Consider the following 16,946-nt stretch of genomic DNA (forward strand, 5'->3'; position numbering starts at 1 on the left):
GGAAATTTGGGCTGTAACTGTCGCTCTATTGGGAATGGCGAGATGAACAACACAGACTCTCTCGTGGAGTCAAACTGGAGAATTTTCTCCTTGGTTCATTACCTCAGGTCTTTTTTATACACCAATACGTGAAAAGTACAGAAAAGAAAACTCTTATTGGTTAGTAAACTAACACATCACCATCATTGGTCAGTGGGGTTCACCACCCCTTGACTTTCTCTTGCAAGAAAACAAGGAACAGACAAAGAGCACCTGCAAGGCTGTTTTCTCTCTCTGAGGATTGTTTTAATTCCTCCTTATGATTTCCCAGGCCACTTTCCCAGGCAAGACTGAGAAAGTTATGTGGCCTGCTATTCCACAGGCTCTATGCTGCCTGCTTCACAGTTAGCATCCATAATTCCCCCTTTTTGTTTTAAAATAAAAAAGCAGTGTTTTTAGTCTCCTGCTGGGCCCTTGCAGGAAGGAGAACGAACACAGCACAAGAGGTTTCCTGCAACAGAATCTTGAATGGACACTGATTTAGAATGATTTTCTGGCCTATGTTTTTGATGTCTAAGGATTGTTTTCTTTGCAAGGACTTGATGGTTGACTCTAATCGAACTAGTTTAGTGAACTAACACACACAGCACATAAAACATCGTTAGTCTGCTCAAAACTGACAGTCTAACTTGTTGTCAAGGAAGTTTAAAAGAATACCAAAGTGATAAAATTCAACTTAAGAACACTCAGATCTAAACTCAGTGACACTCTACTCAATTCTACCATGGAAAATCTATAAACTTTTTACAGATCAGTCAACAATGCAACCTACAATGTTTTAAATCTTCCATTGTCTAAGTAAAATCCCCCCCCCCCTTTTTTTTTTCTTTTTTTTTTTCTTTTTTTGTTGACTATTTGATTTTTACTTCAAATATGATTGAGGGACTTGTAGAGTTCACACGGCTGTGGTCAAAAGCTTCCCGACTCTCTGCAATCAGTGAAGTAACCAGGGAAGCTCTCTGTGGTGTACAGATGGTTGCTTCATCAGGCTGTTGTTGTTTGTCGGGTTCTGCAGTTGTGTTGCTGAGTGGTTTGAAGTCTGCATGTTTTAAGTAAAGCTGACTCCGTTGTAAAGTTACATTTGCTGCTACTCGCTGAGACTCTTGCTCAGCTGTTGTTGTTCCTAGCGGTGGTTGCCCTGGCAACAGGGTTGCAGTAGCCGGCACGGGTGACAGCTCTGGTTGTGGACTCGTTTGCCCCCCTACACTGGGCTGGGCACAGAGGGAAGGAACCACGCCTGCCTCTGCCGTGGTGGGCAGTGCCGCTGCCGTCAGGGGTCTGTGCAGAGGCGGTGCGGAGGCTGGAGGGGACACCCTTGATGAGGGCTGCTGCAATGGGTGTCTCAGCAACACTGGCGCATGCGCGGGCCCCATGGATAGATGCGGGGGAGCCGCTCTCTCCATCGCGCCGGCAGGCTGCAGCAGGGGCATCTGTGCTGTCACTTGCAGCACAGGAGAAAGGGACGCAGAGGGTGTGGGGGTGCTGAAGCACACCGTCGACAGCAAGGGGTCCCCCACGGCCGCTCGTGGCGGTGCTCGCGGCACCGGTGAAGGCACCGTGGAGGGTGCAGGCGGGGGAGGGCAGTCTTTGTTCCCCTGCCGCCTCTCGGTTGACGAAGCTTGCGCGCCCAGCTCCGCGGGTGACGGATACTTGATCTCTCCTGGAGAGGGAGATTCCTGGCACACAGACTGCTTCTGCCCACAGCCAAAGTCCTCCGAGGATCTGGGAAGAGCTGAGGGAGCGCTATGCCACTCGTCCTTGGTCCCATCCTCCAGTCTCTCATGGTGTACAAAAGAAGTACCCCCAGCATCTGAATTCTCCATCCCAGCATCACTGTCCCCAGACTGACACTGCTCCAACACTTTAAAGAGCACGCCCCAGGTGGCTGCCAGGCTGCACACGCTGGTATCACCTGCAGCTAACTCAGACTATAGGTGGTCTCCCACTGACAGCCAAACTTGGAGATCAAAGGCATTATCGACAGTCACAGTAAAACTTTGCGCTTTCTCCCACTGGAACAAAGCGCGCATAGTGTCTTCAGAAATATCAAGTCCCATGTGTGGCAAAGCGTTCTGCCACGCAGAGAAGACAAGTTGATCATTAGTTGAATTGCGGTTCTTCATTGTGAGAACCGTCTATCTTGATGGCCCGCGAATGCAATTACGCAGACGCAGTAGCTTAACCCGAGACTTTAAGCTCTAGCTTCATCAAGATAAGCTGTTCCAGGCCTGCTGACTGGCAGGGCTCCACTATCCCGTTGGTCTAAAAACCAGCTCCCTCCAGGAGAGCCTGGGAGGTTCTCACTTACCCCTCTGTGGGGGAAGCAGCTGGTTCGTCGTCGGCTGGCTGCACCGAACCTCGGGGGTCACCAGATGCACATCATGTCAGGGTCACCTCTATTGGGAACGGCGAGAAGAATGACACAGACTGTCTTGGGAGTCGACAGGAGAATTTCTCTCCGTTTAGTACCTCAGGTCTTTTTTATAGACTGATACGTGAAAAGTACAGAAAAGAAAACTCTTATTGGTTAGTAAACTAACACATCACCATCATTGGTCAGTGGGGTTCACCACCCCTCAACCTTCTCTTGCAAGAAAACAAGGAACAGACAAACAGCACCTGCAAGGCTGTTTTCTCTCTCTGAGGATTGTTTTAATTCCTCCTTATGATTTCCCAGGCCACTTTCTCAGGCAAGACTGAGAAAGTTATGTGGCCTGCTGTTCCACAGGCACTATGCTGCCTGCTTCACAGTTAGCATCCATAGGAAGAGCTTCAGCCAGAGCTTCAATCTGATCCACCACCAGATGATCCACACCAGGGAATGGCCCTACGAGTGTGGAGAATGTGGGAAGGGCTTCAGCTGTAGCTCCATGCTCATCACCCACCAACACACCCACACTGGGGAGAGGCCCTACGAGTGTCCTGAGTGTAGGAAGAACTTCAGATTCAATCTGATTCAGAACCGGATGATCCACTTTGGGGAGAAGCCCGACGAGTGTCCCAAGTGGCGAAAGAGGTATCACACCAGCTCAGATCTTCTCAAGCACCAGCAGATTCACAGATGAGAGGCCATTCTGCTGCCCCGACTGCAGGAAGGGCTTCAACTGCAACTCTACACTCGTCAGGCACCGGCACATCCACACTGCTGAGAGGCCTTACGAGTGTCCCCAGTGTGGGAAGAGCTTCTCCAGGAACTCTACCTTGATCCAACACCAACAGCGCCACCAGGAAGGGGGGCCCTGTGCATTCCCTGACTGCAGGAAGATCTTTGTGCACTGCACCATCTCCTTCCCACATCGAAGGACCCAAATTGTGCAGAGCCCTGGTGCCCCACATTCCCTGTGATCTATCTTGGGAAGACACCTGGCTAGTTATCCTTTTGGTTTGGCCCAAATTTTCTTTTGACCTATCTTTATTCCTTAAAAACACCCAAACTAGGTCTAAAAGGAAAGAAATTGATCAATGATGCCTGAAGTCTCACCATTTCACAGGTCTTTAAGGAGGAATTTAGTGTCTGGGGACAGATTCTGGAAGATCTGTGGGATTTCAGGCATGTGTTCTCCATCTCTTTGCACTACAAAAGTCAAGATAGATTGATCTATCACCTCAAAATGACTCAATGTCATTGAAAACAACTCAATCCCACCCCAAAAGGGATCAATCCCACATCAAAATGGCATGTTCCAACCTCAAAAAAATGCAGTCCCGTGCCAGAATTACTGGATTCCACAGCCTTCAGGGTGAGATGGGGTTGGAAGGAGACTGGGAGAAGTGGGATCCGAATTTGAGGGTGTGGGATTGGGATTGTGTGGGGCAGGGTGTGTGGGATATACTTTGACAGAAAACTTTTAGAATTAATCATTTCTATCCCATTCCTTATCAGTCAGTTCCAGTCCTGTTTTCAGAGTGCCACCTTCTCAGCTGATTGTGTTTGTGTCCTCCTTTCTCTCCTGCCTGTCTTTGCCTGCTCTGTTTCTCTCACTGTGTCCCTCTTGACCCAGGGCAGCTCCCACCAAAGACCCTCCCCTGCTTTAAGTCCCAATCCATGAGCTAAAACAACCATAGGTGAAGTTAGGAAAGCTGGCAGTAAAATGTCACTGTAAGATCTTGCTCCACATGGCTTTTGGCTCCTTCTTAAGACCTTTGCCTTCAAGGGCAGGAACATCTTTTCCTCACTGGGAACTGGAATTCCAGACCCTGGGAGTGTGTGCCATGAATCCCAGAGGGGCATTCCCAAGGCTCCAAGGGTGCTGCTCCTGCCGTGCCTCCCAAGGAGCTGTGTAGAGCCAGGGGACAAGGTCCAGCAGCTGTGTTGGTTCTGCAGTGCCACAGCGGCCCCTGGTTCCATGAGTTTCCATACTGACAACAGCGGTTCCTTGGTTCCAGTGATGCCCTGCTGGGTCACACTGGATATTTGGTTCCATGAAGTTCTGCAGTGTCACAATGGCCTGCCTCATTCCATGAGCTTCCATAGTGTCACAATGAACTCCTTGGATGTGCAGTGTCACAGTGGACCACTGGCTTCATGCAGCCCTGCTGTGTCACCAGGGACTCCTTGGGTCCATGAGGTTCTGGTGTTGTCACCATGGTCTCCTTGGATCCACAGTGTCACAATGGACCACTGCATCCACATGGCCCTGACGTGTCACCTCAGCCTCTTGGTTCCATGGGACCCCAGTGCACAAAAAGTGCAGGCAGAGCCCTGAGGAGAGCAGGTGGGATGTGGTGGAATGGGACATGGAGCTGCAGAGCTCAGGGGAAAAGGTTCTGCTTCAGGGCACAGGGATGTCAGTCCCAGGTGAGCCATGTGTAAGAGACGGTCCGAAGATTCCCTCATCTGTCTCACAACCGTCTCAAGGACAGAGACTGAGACCCTGAATATCACAAGGGACTTGGTTTGGGGGTTTGGGCCTAGCTGAGGTGGATGTTTGCTAAGTGATTGTTTGCAGGTGGTTGCACGGTACACTGCTCTCGTTCCTGCTGGTGAGCAGAGGCTTGGTAACCTGCGCAACGGGTTTTCCACGACTCATGGCTCTGGTACCAGCTGATGAACAGAGGTTTGTGTGTGGTACCCTGTGCAATGGGTTTTCCACCACACATTGCCCTCGTTCCTGCTGGTGAGCAGAGACTTGCATGACATGGATCGCTCTGTACCCTACACCTGTCCCCTGCGCAATGGAATTCATCACAATGCTTATCAATCTCCTCTGTTTTTGGCCCTGCGCCCCTCGCTTTGCAAAAGACTATAAAATTATACCCCAAACTTACCTTCCTTTGAGATCTCCCCAACGGACAGAAGACTCTGCATCGTTGGACGGCTGAGTGGACTCCGACGTTGGTAGCTATAATCCCCTTACTCTCTTTTCCTTATGCTTTGCTTTCTCCTTTCTCTCTCTCTATCGCATATTAGTGCTGATGAGCACTCAATAAAGTGTGTTTTGCTGTTTAAGTCCTTGGTTTGCTGATAATCTTTTGTACTCTAAGACCGACTAAAAGAACCACATCACGAATCCCACCTTGCGGATCGTGACATAAATTGGCGTCACGGACAGGATTCTGAGAGACAGAAGGGGTTGCAGGTTGTTGTGCAGTCTGTATCAGGGGAAGGACGTTTCGCTTCAGCCGCACCTAGCCTGCCACGCTGGTGAGCAGTGTCTAGAAAGCAAGGGAGGCGACTCGAATTTCTCGCAAACTGCACACACCCAGGTGAAAAGCACCCCTACACTCATTTGAGGGCTCTGTCTTCAGAATTTTACACAGGACCTTTGAGTACAAAAGGTGGGACTTACTGATTTTTTATATGTTGACTGCTTGGTGTAGCGGAGAGACAACCTGAATTTTGAACTAAAGGAGTGCCTCCCAAGCAGATTTGGTCTCTCCACCCACGGCAGGGGGGAACGCAGCGCTGGCTGCGTCTGATGTAGTGTGACTGAGTTTTACCTCCCTGTAGTGGTTCTGTGTACTGTTATGTGGTTTTTTTTGATGAATTCTGACTGCTTGGTGTAGTGAAGAGACGAACTTGAATTTTAACATAAAGGGGTGCCTCCCAAGCAGATTTAGTCTCTTCATCCATACAGGGACGCGAAGGGTGACGTGGCAAAGGCTGCGTTTGTGCGTAACTTAAGTTTTATCTCCCTGTAGTGGTACTGGACCCTTCACACACGCAAAGATGAGTGAACACTCTGAAAACTCTAGTATAAAAGATAAAGCTGCATTCATTGCTTTGTTAGCAAAACACAATGCTAAGCCCTCCCCAGCTGGGGAAGAATGGGCTCAAAATAATTGGTTCAACTTGGAAAACGTAACTGATAGAATTTGCTCCTTGCAACATGAGTCAAAATTCAAATTTGGCCGTAATAAAACCATAATTTGTTCTGTATTGGGAGCTTGCCTTACGTCAGCCGTAGAGGCTCGCACGAGACGAAGGCAGGAAGAGAATGTAATTATACAATCCCTACAAAATTTAGTTGAAAGTTTGCAAAATGAAATTCATTTCTTACGAACTGCTCTGAGTGAGGAGTGTGCCAAAAATTCACAGTCTGCTGATTCCTTTAAGGATTCGCTGGAAAAAGAAACTCCTCAGATAAAACACATATATCCTCAAGCAGAATTACATTCGGTAAAAAATTGTGGTGAAAACTGTTGCTCCCAAATAAGACCTTTGATTAAAACAGAATATAACTATATCAATGATGAAGATCTTGATCCACATATAACCACTAAAGAAATCCCGTACACTGCTACTGAATTGGCTAAGTTAAAAAAGGAGTACGGGCGTCTCCCTCATGAGTCAGAGACAGAATACGTATTCCGAGTGTCTCTCACAGGGGGAGATCAAATTCGATTAACAGAACAAGAAGCAAGTGGTTACTGGGTACATGGTGTTTTCTTAACAACAGGAGATAACCGCAACCCATGGTCCCTAACACAGCGAGCTGCATATTGGGCAGGGGGACTTAATCCCCTGGAAAGGGGAGATCCTGTAGCTCTAACCGGCTCCCCGGACCAAATCCTAGAAAACATTCATAAGGCAGCTTGTCTACAACTGATTCATGAAAGAAAATTAATTGTTGGTTCTGAATCACCAATGTTGTTACCCGTGAAGGCTGAAATTATGACCCCTTTAATTCGTGGCCTTCCAGAATCACTGAAACCTACAGCAATTCTCCTCCAACCAACCATAGATGATATCCTTGTGGAAGGAGTTGAAAAAGAAGTAATAAAAAATAAAGATGCTGAAAAGAGGTACACTACCTGGGAAAAGGGATTGTTTGTAGTTAATCCAGCTCTCATAGAAGTAGAAAAAATTGTACAACAACAACCAATTGCATTAAAAGGCCCTTTTGAAATTACTAAGACAGTCCCTACTGGGACTCTCCACCCTGACGGGGTGGCCCAGAGGGCCTCAGTGAGAAAGTGGTATGCCCAGATTGAACGTTACTATAACATCTTCTCAATAACAGAAGGAGCTGTAAAAAGTCAGGTGATACAAAAAACTGAGAGCTTAAGTAGCAGCCATGACAAACCTGACTTGGTAATTAAAGAAACCCCTCCTAACATAAAAACAGAAAAGGGTAGGCAAATTTCTAGCCTACAGTATTGGTGGAACTTGGGGGTGAAGAAGGGGGTACCGAAGGATTTAATGGTCAACCTGCCGCTTGAAAAATTAAGTAAATTGGTCTCTCAGTGGCAGGATTCCAGCCCCATTGTACCAAGCGCTCCACCTCGCCCTCAACTAATTCCGGGCAGTGGGCCAAAGCAACACCCATCACAGGTTCTGGACAGTGAGCAAAAACAATCAGCAAACTCTTGGTTCACTGATACCTCTGCCAAACAAGAGGGAGAGGTGTGGAGGTGCAGGGCAGTAGCCCTCCACCTTTTCTCTGCTGAACGAATCGTTACTGAGGGAGAAAGCAGTGCTCAGGCTGCAGAGCTGAGAGCTGTTTGGAATGTTTTCCAACATGAGGCACAGAATACCTCTCCTGTCCGTATCTACACTAATTCCTATGCTATGTTCAAGGGATACACTGAGTGGCTTCCTTTTTGGCAACAAAAGGACTGGGAAGTAAACAGAATTCCAGTATGGCAAAAGGAAAAGTGCCAAGAAATGCTACGCTTTCTGCTGGTAAGAGTGGGGATTATATCTTGGTTAGTCCAAACTGAATCTTTTAAAAGAACTACAGGAGAATATGCATGGGTAGCCTCCGATGCCTTGGGGAAAGAGCATTGGATAAACACCCACTGGATAATTCCATCATTTTAATCTCCTGCCCCTATGTGGCAGACTCTGTTTTGTTTATTTTCTACAGAAGAACACCGAGGGACATGAAGATCAGATAAACCATGAACTTCTAGATTTAAAATAAATGCTGTAGCAAGGCCTATATTTAGTGTAATAATCACATACCATGGTGTGAATACCCCTTTTGTGCTGAATGGCAAGACTAACGTTTTCCCTTCTTTTCTGTTAACTCAAGGTGATGCTGTTTCAATACGCTGCAGACTGAGTACCGGATCCCACACTGAGCCTGTACACAGTCAAGTCGCCGGATCTCGTCGCCAGGTTATATCTTGTGAAACTCGGAATCAAGATTGTTGGCTGAATTTAACGGCTGTACAATTGTCCTCCAAAGTTGTGTGTGGTAAAAACAATACTAAATACTGGGGAGAGCTTAATGTTCATGTTGTACTACCTACCACACAGCCACCAATTAGACTGACTCCAAAAATTTCTGAAATTGGACCCTATGTAATCAGGAAAACTGGCCAACAACAAATGCTATTTAATCCAGCATGGTCTATCAAACAAGTTAAATTACTAATGCAAAACAATGTCTCAGAGATTCAGCCAGCTTGTTCACCTTTTTTGCAAACTTCCTTTGAGGGGTGGACAACCTGGTTGCGAAAGCGAAATTCTTTTCACAAACGGATGACAAGAGATATAACCGGTGTCGTGGGATCAGGACTAGGAATTTTGAATAGTATTGATTCAGAAGTATTGATGAATAAATTGGCTGTTGCAACTAAAGATTTGACCAAAATACAACAACCACTGAGGTCATCATTAACTGCATTGGGAACCCAACAGTGGTTGCTATCAAACATATTACCAAATTGGGAAAGGGTAAATGTAGATGATCACAAATTAATAATTGATGCACTCAGTGCTACCCAAAACAATGTTTCTCTGGCTCTTAGCTGTATTCAAGCCCAGTTGTGGATGCAGTCAGTTGCTGCATCAATTATCAGAGAGGGTGAAGAAGGCACCTTTCCCACTGAAATTCAGAAAATAGTCTGGGACAATGCCAATGATTTTGAAAAAGAATTTCAATCTTGGTGGAATTTGGTGAATTTTACCTACGATCCCACCACAAACACAGCCACGGCTTTTGTGTTGACAATACGTAATGCTTCAGTACATTCAATCTTTCCTATCATTGCACTGGGCTGAATCATGACGGAGCTGTTCTCTATCCTCTAGAGCATAGGGAATGGGCCCGTCAGATTGGTGGGAAATGGCAAACTGTTGGTTTAGAAAATTGTATTGTCCGGGAACAACAAGGGTTTATCCGTGAAAGTAATGCAATCAAAGCTCAAGACATTTGTTTAGACACAGAACAGAATATCTGTCATTTTGAAATCCATCCTAATGACACTTCTGAAACAGTGCTTGTGTATGTAGGCAATGGATGTGTATGCTTGAGAACTGCTTGTGATAACATGCTTGTAGAAAACATAGTAGTGGATACTAAGAATCATTCAAATTTTTGTGTATGCAATTTTACTGAGATTATAGGATGTGACTTTTCTTATTTAGCTCCAGTTACTTCATATTATCTTTTGCAGTATAATTACACTTTGATTCATCATTTAGTGCCTGCTCCAATTGGAATGAACTTTACTCTGGTGAGGCAATTGTTGTTTCACCAGGATTTAATCGAAATTTTGGAAAAGATCAAAAAGGATGGACAAAAGACCTTAGTTACAGTTCACCACAATATGGAAGGAATACATCGTGTTCTGGAAAGAGTAAGGAAAGATGCTGAACACGAGTAGTGGGACACTCTTTGGGTGGTCACCAACTGCTACAGGTGTTCTGAACAAATTGTGTCATCCCATCATCGTCCTCTTGGTTTTAGTTTTACTTGGTTTTGTTCTATCAGCAATCCTGTACATCCTGAATTGGAGAATGATGAAGCGGTTGACACAATTGACTTCCATAATGGATGCACACAATATGATTGGTACTTTACATGTCGCTGATACCCCTAAGCTTATTGATACTCGATGAATTATGCAGGCACTACAATAAATAATTTGCCATTGTGACTATGAGGTTAATCATTTTATCATGTATTTTAGAATATAATTTATTGTTTGTTTTAAGAAACCAATATGTAAGCCTTAGTTGAAAATATTTATATGGAAAAGTTTTCTTTGAAATCAATATATTGATTTTCTTATTGTTTTGTTTTCTCTTTTTCCTTTTTCTGTCCCTTATCTTTTCCCTACTACCTGTCTCTGTTTTTTCCGGGATATACTACCAACTGTAACGAGTCCTGAAGACTTCAACGAAGAATTCTGCAGCAGCACTACAACATCGTGCAGAAAGACCTCGACGATTGTGAGCCACGGGGTGGTGTAAGAGACGGTCCGAAGATTCCCTCATCTGTCTCACAACCGTCTCAAGGACAGAGACTGAGACCCTGAATATCACAAGGGACTTGGTTTGGGGGTTTGGGCCTAGCTGAGGTGGATGTTTGCTAAGTGATTGTTTGCAGGTGGTTGCACGGTACACTGCTCTCGTTCCTGCTGGTGAGCAGAGACTTGCACGACATGGATCGCTCTGTACCCTACACCTGCCCCCTGCGCAATGGAATTCATCACAATGCTTATCAATCTCCTCTGTTTTTGGCCCTGCGCCCCTCGCTTTGCAAAAGACTATAAAATTATACCCCAAACTTACCTTCCTTTGAGATCTCCCCAACGGACAGAAGACTCTGCGTCGTTGGACGGCTGAGTGGACTCCGACGTTGGTAGCTATAATCCCCTTACTCTCTTTTCCTTATGCTTTGCTTTCTCCTTTCTCTCTCTCTGTCGCATATTAGTGCTGATGAGCACTCAATAAAGTGTGTTTTGCTGTTTAAGTCCTTGGTTTGCTGATAATCTTTTGTACTCTAAGACCGACTAAAAGAACCACATCACAAATCCCACCTTGCGGATCGTGACACCATGTCAGACATGGTGAGGTTGGGGGTGAGGAGCATGTTGGCAGAACAGGGTTAGCCCTCAAGGGGCTCATTGTTCTATGTGCCCAGACCTCCTAAGGAGACACTCAGCATCAGGATCACCTGGGGAATGCTTCTATCAGCTCTTCTCTGAAATTAAAAAGAAAAATTCCCTTAATTAAAGAAGTCATGAGGTTCACTTTAAAATCTTCCTCCTTAATAGAACTCCAAACTGACTCCAATGGGCTGCAGAAGTCTCCTTGAAGATAACTGTAAGAATACAAGGAGCTCCTGTACTTTAATGAGCCCCATGATGGATTTGGGGCTGAGTCCAGGACCCTCAGGCACTGAGAGAAGGTTGAAGAAGCTGCTCAAAGAGTCAGAAGCAAAACTCCAAGTGCATTGGAGCATCAATGGGCCCCACTGAGGGCAGGGACTGCCAAAGGCTCACCAGGGACTGGTGAGAGCAGATCCTGGAGGCCAGGATTGTCAGGAGCCAAAGGCTCTGAGCAGGGAACTGCAATGCTGAGCAAGCCCTGGGTGGGTTGGAGGCAGCAGAAAGGCCAAGCCCTGAGCACAGGCCTGGCACAGCAGGGCCTGTCCCTCACAGGTGGCTCGGGGCTCTTTGTGGGGCAGTGGGATATGAGGGGCAGCAAGGACAAATGCCATAAACCTGTGTGACACTCCAGATCCTTATGGAACCAAGGGGCCAGTGGGACACTGTGGGAAGTTGTGGAACCAAGGGAATCATTGTGGCTCTGTTGGGCCCATGGAACCAAGGGGCCAGTGGGACACTGTGGGGCGTTATGGAAACAAAGGGCAATTGTGACACTCTGGGTGCTCGTGGAACCAAGGGGACTTTCAGCAGGCCCTTGTGGAAACAAGTAATCCTTGTAAAAGAGGCCGGATACACAAGGGCAGTTGTGACTCTGTGGGGGCATATGGAACCAAGGGACAATTGTGACACTGCAGGATGTCATGGAACAAAGGGGATCTGTGCAGCCTCTTGGTGCCCAGGAGCCATTGTGACACTGCAGGGCCATGTTGAAGCAGATGGCCATTGCAAACATGGGGCTGAGGAGACCCTGTGACACTGCAGGGCCTCATGGAACCAAGTGGACACGGTGACACTGTGGGCCCTCATCATTAGCAATCTCTTGTGATAGTTGTGTGCATCTACAGGGAGGCAAACCAGGGGTGCCTAAGCCTGTTGGTCCCAAATGCACCCGTCTTCGTATGAGCATGTCCCTGCTGACAGCGGTGCCGTGTGTTCCCTCTGCTCTCCAGGGCACCTCCATCCTTTGAGGGATGCTGATTAATCTGACAGCTGACACCACTGGGCAGGACCCCCATGGCCCCAGTCTGACCCCTGCACCTGGGCCCAATTCTCACTCCCACCAGAAGGTCTCACCAGCAGCAGGCACTTGGTCCTTACAGCACACAAACACACACACACACAGAGTGAAACTGGGAATACACAGAGAGCAAACATTGAAGAAGACTGAATAGGACAGGGCAGACTCTGGTGATCAGGTACCAGGATCAGCCAGCAAGGTCCACTGAGCAGCCCCTTTTCACCACACAGTTGGATTTGGATTGGAAGAGCTCTGCTCTCATCTGACCCACCCCTGGAATGAGCAGGCACATCTTTCACCAGATCGGGTTGTTCAGAGCCCTGTCCCATCTGACCTTCCTTGTTTATGGGAATGGGGCATCCACCACTACCCCGAGAACTTGTTAACACAGCAATTATCAATCACACTTGTTACCACAGCAACTCTCAACTTAGGACTCCTTCCTAAGTGTGGTACACAGCAAGCAACCTAGTGCTGGTTTCCACGACAACTGAGCATCACATGAACCAGTTGTGATGCTCAGTTGCCATGGAAACCAGCACTAGGACCTCATTGCTATGGGCTTGTGCCATGGAATTCTGGAGCTGTGATGTTACAGAGTCAGCCAAACACACTGCTGATGCCCAATGCCATGGCAACCAGCCATGGAAATGCTATGCCAGGGACTATTTCCATGGTAACCAGCACTTGGGATGGCTGTCATGGCAACCATCATGGATACTTTGCCAGGAACTGTTGCCACAGACATTTCAGTGAGACCTTTTGCTGTGGTTGGCTGTCACCACAACCATTTCAAGTGCTGTTGCCAGGGCTGGTTGCCATGACAAGCATTGGGGCAGTTGCTATGGCAGTTGCCATGACAACCTACACAGAGACCCCTCTCATTGCTGCAATTTCCATGGCAACCATCAATAAACCAGTTGCAAGGGACTTTGTAAGACACTTGCAGGAATCATTTGCCATGGAAACTATCCCAGAATACAATTGAAAGGTCAGTGCCATGGCAACCATAATAAAATTCCACTGCTACAGTTGGTTGCCATGGTAACCATCCTGCTGCCCCATTGCCAGGGCTGGGTGCACAGCACTGACAGTGTTGGCCCCTGGTGCTGGGGGATGGGCACTGGGGACTGGTTTGTGCTGGGGGGAGTTAACTTCCTTACCAGGGGCTTCTCCGGGGTGGGGCTTGGATTTGGGCTGGAAACGGGGGTGGGGGGGGGAAATTTGGGTAGGTTTTTATTCCTGCCCAGAGCCAAGGCCTTTCCTGTTCCTCATCCTGCCCCGCTAGTGAGGGTGTTGGGGGAGCAGCAGAAAGCAGGAGAGACACAGATGAGAGATGTTGATGTACAAAACACTCGCTCGAGGTGAGAGACTTCTCCAGGGTCGAGCTTCTGAGGTATAAACTGCTGTTTATTATATGGGTAAAGAGAGGGAGAGACCCGTGTCCACCACCATCCTCAGCGAACACGTGGCCAGGGAGGGAGAGGGAGTGGAGCTGGGAGAGCAGGAGAAGAGAGGTTAAAAAGAGAGTGGGGGGAAAACAAGAGAGAGAGGGAGAGTGGGGAGAACAAGGGAGGCTTAGGAGAGAGTGGGGATAACAAGAGAGGAGGAAGAGGGAACACAAAGGAGTTAAGAGAATGGGGAGAACAAGAGAGAGCGAAGTTCCTGTTACAATCCAATATATCCTTTTCTATAGCGAATATTCTAATTCCAGTAACCAATCACTACAAGACACACCCACTAAAGAATTTACATATAGCCTATAGGAACTACTATAACACCATACAGTGTTACATTTCAAACTCTAAAAGCTTTACAAATTCTTCTCTTACTGCTTGACCTTTGGATTCTCTATCTGCAGAAGGACATTGTTTCATCATTAGGGATTCTCCTTTAGCTGGCTAGGCTACTGTTCTTTGGATAGCACTCAGTATCCCATGACTCAAAGCCAGCTCTCATTTCTATTTCGATTCTAGGCTTCATATTTTCAGAATCTTTTGCTAAACAATCATATTCATAAGGTTTCCCTGTTTAATCCTCCCCAACATAGACAGATGACCTTGACTTGGCCCCAGACCCTGTGGAAGAAGAATCAGATTGGGAAGTGGGGGGAGGAGCAGGAAGGGGGGATGCTGGAAGTGATGGCATTTGTGTTCCCAAGTCACCATTGCCTGGGATGGAGCCCTGCTCACCTGGGGATGGATGAACAGCCACCTGCCTGGGGAAAGCAGGGAATGAATTCCTGGGTTTGCTTCCTTGCACAAATTTTCCTTCCCCCATGGACCTGACTGTGTCTGAGCCCAGGAGTTTGGTCTCTTTCACTCTCTGGATTCTCCCCCATCGGGTGCTGCTGTGCAAGGGGCAAGTGCCAGAGAAAAGAGACAGGGAGAGATGTAGCTGTGGACTGTTGCCACGGTAACAAGTACAGGGAACCCCAGCCCATGTATAGAGTCAGGCACAGAAACAGGCAGATGTGACTTTATACCCTTCCCTGCTGTTTGCATTTCCTGCAAGCTTTCTGGAGTGTTGCTGGCAATATTTTTGTAATTTTTCAGGTGATTTGCACACCACCTCACAGGACACACTCATGGTCTCAGGAGAATGATGTGATATACCGTGGATTCATGTCCCTAGAAAATACCAAGGCTCTAATTGATTAGTCACTGAGCCTAGAAGTGAGCAGTACAGACTTCCATTTCTCACTTTCAAGTGCTCATGGGGAAAGCACAGTATATTCTTCCAGATCTTTGCACAATATTTGTTAGTTACATACAATAACAAATCTTATTTACATCACTGCTCAACAGCTCAACATAAAGAACCCAAGCTACTGGCCTGTCCATAAGACTACACAAAAAGAATGCAGCAGGTATGTTTTGCTTCCCACTTCAGATGAATCTGGAATTTTTAATTTTTCATTATCTTTTAAGACATAGTTTTCTTGTTATCTCTAAGCTCTGAAGTAGAGTTTGTCATTGTTGAAATCGAGATTAATCAAGGATTAATACAGAAATAGATGTTCTAATCTATCCTTACACTTTTGTGGCAGAAGCTGCTGTCCCTAGGAAGGCTGGCTGGTAATTTCTGTCTGTGTTCAAATATTTAAAGCAACAACATTTAGTCCCACATTTTGTATTTCAGATAAACAATTTAATGGCATCTTAACATTGTTTTCACAATTGTATAACGTGCGTATTTTATTTCTTATGTAGCTGAAATCTTTTTAAATACAAATAATTCTATTAAAACTTCAGTTTTAGAAGTTTCAAAACCGTTTTAATGTACAATTTAAAACAGTCTAAACAGACAGGTCTAACAGCCATTAAAAGGCAGGAAAAAGCAAGAGGATTTCAGGTAAAAGTGCATACATTTAAAAGCTACATTTCTTTCACTAAGTATTATGTGTTAACAAAAACAGAGTAAGTTTAAAAGAACAGAAGTTCTTTAAAACCGGAATTTCTAATGCCAGAAACAGCTTTGAAACTACTTTCTATGTAGTTATATTTCTTTCAAAATTTAAAATTGGCAAATTTGTGTCCCAACATTTTCCAGCAGAAGGGAGGAAAGGTGGAAAATACTCTGCAGGGGGATGTATTTATAGATCTATAAAGTTTATATGTGTAAAGGAAATGAACATAGAATTCAACGCACTGAGTATGACAGAAAAATGCAACAAAGTACTGACTCGGAGGGAATAACACCCCTATGGTGGCACCCATAAGCAATGCCCAGGCACTGGGGATTTCTGCATTTTGAGTAAAGAACTTTGCAGCTTCTTTAATTTTTCTTTTCCTGTCCATTTTGGAAACCGCAGTCCAGTCCGCCTGGCGCGTTCTCCTCATTGTTTTGAATCTCAGTGAAGAGCCTGGAGATTTCACATTGGATGAAGTTGGTGTCTAGGAAGGAAAATAAAGACATCCATTAGCTTGTGTAGACAATCAGATTAACTGTTTGGTTTAATCATATGAAAGGCTAACATACCTTTTTTGGTGCTGTGGAATGTAATTGTGAAGCTTGTGGATAATCTTTGTACAATTTTTCAAACATTTCTTCTTCTGAGACTATGGTCTAATAAATTAAAAAGTTACTTAGTCACACTATATTAAAAAATACTTTTTCTTTCCCCCTATGGATATTAAACGATAAAAAAAAAAGTTAAGATGTCATTATGAGGCATAACAGTTCCATGAAAAGAATGTAAATTATGCACATACAACTACAATTCCAGAAAGAACCAATTAAGTAAAAAAGATACATAAATATTGGCTTGAATGTGGAAGCCTAAACTCTTTATTTTCATTCTTAGACACAGCAGTGAGCACAA

General features: G+C 45.9%; 1 protein-coding gene across 1 annotated transcript in view; it reads right to left on the reverse strand.

Moving 5' to 3' along the window:
• Positions 1-1,146: 1,146 nt before the first annotated feature.
• Positions 1,147-16,946, reverse strand: part of LOC131590988 (synaptonemal complex protein 1-like) — a 36,770-nt gene continuing 20,970 nt past the window's right edge. The window contains exons 29-32 of the mRNA XM_058861405.1: positions 16,604-16,690; positions 16,324-16,518; positions 9,401-9,516; positions 1,147-1,699 (exon numbers count right to left, since the gene is read on the reverse strand). Coding sequence (XP_058717388.1) covers positions 1,147-1,699; positions 9,401-9,516; positions 16,324-16,518; positions 16,604-16,690 — 951 coding nt within the window. The remainder of the gene's footprint in view (positions 1,700-9,400; positions 9,517-16,323; positions 16,519-16,603; positions 16,691-16,946) is intronic.

Source organism: Poecile atricapillus, chromosome 36 (assembly GCF_030490865.1).
Source record: "Poecile atricapillus isolate bPoeAtr1 chromosome 36, bPoeAtr1.hap1, whole genome shotgun sequence".
NCBI lineage: Eukaryota > Metazoa > Chordata > Aves > Passeriformes > Paridae > Poecile > Poecile atricapillus.